Genomic DNA, 4,979 nt, shown 5'->3' on the forward strand with positions numbered 1-4,979 from the left:
CCATCCTGGAATGTGAAGTCAAGGGGGCCTTAGAAAGCATCACTAGGAACAAAGCTAGAAGAGGTGATGGAATTCCAGTTGAGCTATTTCAAATCCTGAAAGATGATGCTGTGAAAGTGCTTCACTCAATATGCCAGCAAATTTGGAAATCTCAGCAGTGGCCACAGGACTGGAAAAAGGTCAGTTTTCCTTCCAATCCCAAAGAAAGGCAATCCCAAAGAATGCTCAAACTATCACACAATTGCACTCATCTCACACTCTGGTAAAGTAATGCTCAAAATTCCCCAAGCCAAGCTTCAGCAATACATGAACCGTGAACTTCCTGATGTTCAAGCTGGTTTTAGAAAAGGCAGAGGAACCAGAGATCAAATTGCCAACATCTGCTGGATCATTGAAAAAGCAAGAGAGTTCTAGAAAAACATCTATTTCTGCTTTATTGACTATGCCAAAGCCTTTGAGTGTGTGGATCACAATAAACTGTGGGAAATTCTTAAAGAGATGGGAATACCAGACCATCTGACCTGCCTCCTGAGAAATCTGTATGCAGGTCAAGAAGCAACAGTTAGAACTGGACATGGACCAACAGACTTGTTCCAAATAGGAAAAGGAGTACGTCAAGGCTGTATATTGTCACCCTGCTTATTTAACTTATACGTTATATGCAGAGTACATCATGAGAAACACTGGGCTGGAGGAAGCACAAGCTGGAATCAAGATTGCTGGGAGAAATATCAATAACCTCAGATGTGCAGATGACACCACCCTTATGGCAGAAAGTGAAGAGGAACTAAAAAGCCTCTTGATGAAAGTGAAAGAGGAGAGTGAAAAAGTTGGCTTAAAGCTCAACTTTCAGAAAAGTAAGATCATGGCATCTGGTCCCATCACTTCATGGGAAATAGATGGGGAAACAGTGGAAACAGTGGCTGCTTTATTTTGGGGGGGCTCCAAAATCACTGCAGATGGTGACTGCAGCCATGAAATTAAAAGACACTTGCTCCTTGGAAGGAAAGTTATGAACAACCTAGATAGCATTTTAAAAAGCAGAGACATTACTTTGCCAACAAAGATCCGTCTAGCCAAGGCTATGGTTTTTCCAGTGGTCATGTATGGATGTGAGAGTTGGACTGTGAAGAAGGCTGAGCGCCAAAGAATTGAGGCTTTTGAACTGTGGTGTTGGAGAAGACTCTTGAGAGTCCCTTGGACTGCAAGGAGATCCAACCAGTTCATCCTAAAGGAGATCAGTCCTGGGTGTTCATTGGAAGGACTCATGCTGAAGCTGAAGCTCCAATACTTTCGCCACCTCATGCGAAGAGTTGACTCATTGGAAAAGACCCTGATGCTGCGAGGGATTGGGGGCAGGAGGAGAAGGGGACGACAGAGGAGGAGAAGGGGATGACAGAGGATGAGGTGGTTGGATGGCATCATCGACTCGATGGACATGAGTTTGAGTAAACTCTGGGAGTTGGTGATGGACAGGGAGGCCTGGCATGCTGCGATTCATGGGGTCACAAAGAGTCGGACATGTGACTGAGTGACTGAACTGAACTGAACTGAACTGAATGCAATTCACTCCATGTCAGAGAATGTGATTAGCATGCCTATGATAAATTCAAAAGTAATTTTAGAGCATTTCTAAAAATAGGATGTATTTGAAGAATTTACCTTTTACTCAGCTATCACTAGAAACAGAAGTCAGACCCACATTTAGGAATGACCCTCTTGTGTACCCAAGGTATTTATTTATTGTTTGAAGTTTTTGTTTTTATAGCAATATGTTACAACTTTCTAAGCTCCAAAGTGATTCTGGTTAAAATACGACATAAATCTCCATGAATGTTGGACAGTTTGGAAACCCAGCTACTGAAAAATTTACCAATAACCAAAATGTAAAGTGGAAAATTCATATTTGTATAGCATCAGGGGAAAATGGAAAATGAAAATTAAATGACTTGAAATAACAAAGTCAAAACATTCCTTTCTTGTTGACCCAATATTTTCTTCTCATATCATTTTCCAAAACTGCGTGTGGACAGAAGCTCTGACTTGGCTCAAGTGGACCAACCCGTCTGGAAACAGTAAATCCACCTAAGATTTGTGGCCCCATAAGGTAACTTCCATCATAGGGGATTTGGCTGAAGTCTGAGTCAGCAGGCAGGCTAGGTTTGCTGGGTCAGAAAACAGAAACCTACTTATTCAGACTTTTTCTTTTTCTTTTCTCAAGGACTCTGTGTGCATCCTTAATACTTGTCTGATTGCTGGAAGTTGGTCTCCATCTCCTCGGTATTTCCTGGGTTTTGCACTCTTAAGACATTCCCTGTCACTGTCGGTCGCACCTCCCCAGTCCAAACATGTGGCCTCTGCTGGACCACATTCAGGAGCAAGTACATCTTTGAGATTCTCCTTGGCTGAGTAAAGTTGACAGTGACTAGGTGACATGACCTTAGGTCTCTGCACAGGAACATCACTGAGCCCTTGATGATGGAAGATCTCAAGCCCTGGCCACACAGTCATTTCCTGTGACATGTGCAGTGGTCCAGACACAATCTGGGAAACCAGGCAGATGGCCCTTTCTCCTTGTAATTTTGTAAGGAACATACTGGGTTTTCTCTCTGGGTTCTTCTTATCAGCACCACTGTTTTCCATCCCACAAATCGAAGCCAAACAGCAGTATGTTCAGTTGTGTGTTTTGACTTGGCTCACTTCACGTTTCCATTCCTGCAGTCTTCCGACACCTTAGAATTCCTAAGTTTTGAGAAAAAGAGCATGTCGTATTATTCTGAATCCTTTCAGTGTTCTATGGTATAAATTCTATGCTCTACAGCTTCCAGTTTATGTTATTTTTTAAAATGTTAAACCCCAGCTTTAGGAATTCTAATACTCATATTTGTGTTTCTCTGAAAGGTAACTGAGAGAAATCAGAGATGTTTACATTGTGATATTGTGTCTGCCATCATTTCAAAACAAAAAAATTTGGGGCATTCATAACTGAAAGCTTTCACTAAATTTTCCCCACTAATTCCACCTGGGGGCTGCTTGTAGAGATTGTGATCTGACATATGTTGAAGGAGCAGGAAAATACATAGTAAAAAGGAGATTCGGAAAGTGTGAAAAGTGAAAAGAACCTGTTTTTGAGTATTGTGACCTTTTATCTTCTTAAAAGTATACCCAAGCTAGTAATCCCAGCATGTATTTTGCTACAAATCTGCCTCATTGTCCCACTGATATACTGACTGTATTTATTCTACATGTCACTGTACACAAGGGGAGAGAAATAGGATGAGCTCTCACTCACCTCTCCTTCTTCAGGTCTGTTTGCTCAGAGGGCACTTAGACCCTCCATTCTCCTGCTGGTGTTGTCACTCAAGGCTGTGCAGCTGATGGTGTCTGAGGTGGAGCTGAGGCTCTCATGGTCCAGAGTCCTCAGCTTCATCCTTCTCCCCTGACCTCCAACATGTTTTCCTACACCGTCAGAGACTATGCCTACCTGCTCCCCAGTCAACACATGTGAGCAGCTGGGCGACCAGGAGAGGGGGGGTTTATGTTCAGAGCTGTACCACTGTGGGAGGTTCTTGTATACTCTGCTGGCAGTAATAAACTCCAGCATCCTCAGCCTCCACCCTGCTGATTTTAAGGGTGAAATCTGTCCCTGACCCACTGCCAGTGAACCTGTCTGGCACCCCAGAGGCCCAATTAGAAACCAAATAGATCAGGAGCTGTGGAGACTGGCCAGGCTTCTGCAGGTGCCAGCTCAAATAAGTGTCTCCATAACTATCTTCAAGGCTCTGACTGGCTCTGCAGGAGATGGACACCATCTTTCCAGGGATGACAGACAGGGAGAGTGGAGTCTGGGTCAGCACAATGTCCCCACTGGATCCTAAAATAATGAGATGAAAGTACAAGATTTCAGACAAACTTGAGAGTTATACACAGAAAATTTCCATTTATTATTTCATTCTAAACTATTTGTGATTCTGATTAATATCCGACATATCAAATTTCAAAATGAATCAGAGATTTACAAAGAAAAAGAGGTCTCTAGAGTTCATGCCCACTTGCCCACACTTTCTCTGTCACAACCAGAGCATATATACCTTACCCCTCTATATCCATCCTCATTCTCATGTTGCTAAACATCACATGCCCTTTACAGAGGATAAGGTGTGTATCTAACATGTGGACAAACACACATGAAAAGCAGTGCTTCCTCAGAGCTCACCACTCTCTGCATCCTCCTTCTCATCCCCCCTCCAACCTCACCTGGGATCCAGAGCAGGAGGAGACCCAGGAGCTGAGCAGGGAACCTCATGTTCAGAAGTGTGAACTGAGGAGTCGTGATAAGTCAGAGCAAGACCAGAGCTGAGCTTTTATCTCAGACTTGCAAGGGAAGGTCCTCCCTGGGGAACAACATGCAAATCCCCTGGTGTGGACAGAACCCAAGGGAGTGGGGAGACTGATGTGAGCAAAGGAAGTAAACCTTCGACCTAGTACAGATGAAATTTATGCTGCATGAGGAGTAAAGAGACATACTTACATGTTTCTTTCTATTTTCTCTCCCTATTTTATAGTTTTTTAGAACTTTCTCAGTCTTACTATACTTCTCTTTAATAAGGCTGAGTTTTCATTATTATGTGGTGATTTTCCTGCTTCATGATATTTATGTAAGAGACTCTGGATTTGTTGTTTTTCAATTTAATAGCAATTAAAAAATCAGGGATACTTAAAGGGGATATATCTTAATTGCCCAACAAACAAAGGTTTACATGTGTCACTATCAGGACAAATACATAGAATGCATCACATTCTCAGATGCTGTACTCTTAGTTACAGTTTTCAAGTTAATAACTCTTCCCAACCAAGGAAACTGTCATATTGAGAGTTAGAGGAGAAGTATATCTAACTTCAGGTAAAACTGGGTTTAGAGCAGCCCAGGATAGTGAGTCAGAGCTGAGATGGAGGGAGCACATAGAAAGCATGAGGAA

At 42.6% G+C, this 4,979-nt stretch overlaps 1 gene segment (V, D, J or C); it reads right to left on the bottom strand.

Annotated features, from left to right (window-relative positions):
• Positions 1-3,542: 3,542 nt before the first annotated feature.
• Positions 3,543-4,306, bottom strand: LOC122442485. The segment is given in 2 exon segments: positions 3,543-3,874; positions 4,258-4,306. Coding segments are annotated over 2 exon segments (381 nt in total).
• Between the last annotated feature and the right edge of the window lie 673 nt (positions 4,307-4,979).

This window comes from Cervus canadensis, chromosome 5 (genome assembly GCF_019320065.1).
Source record: "Cervus canadensis isolate Bull #8, Minnesota chromosome 5, ASM1932006v1, whole genome shotgun sequence".
Classification (NCBI taxonomy): domain Eukaryota; kingdom Metazoa; phylum Chordata; class Mammalia; order Artiodactyla; family Cervidae; genus Cervus; species Cervus canadensis.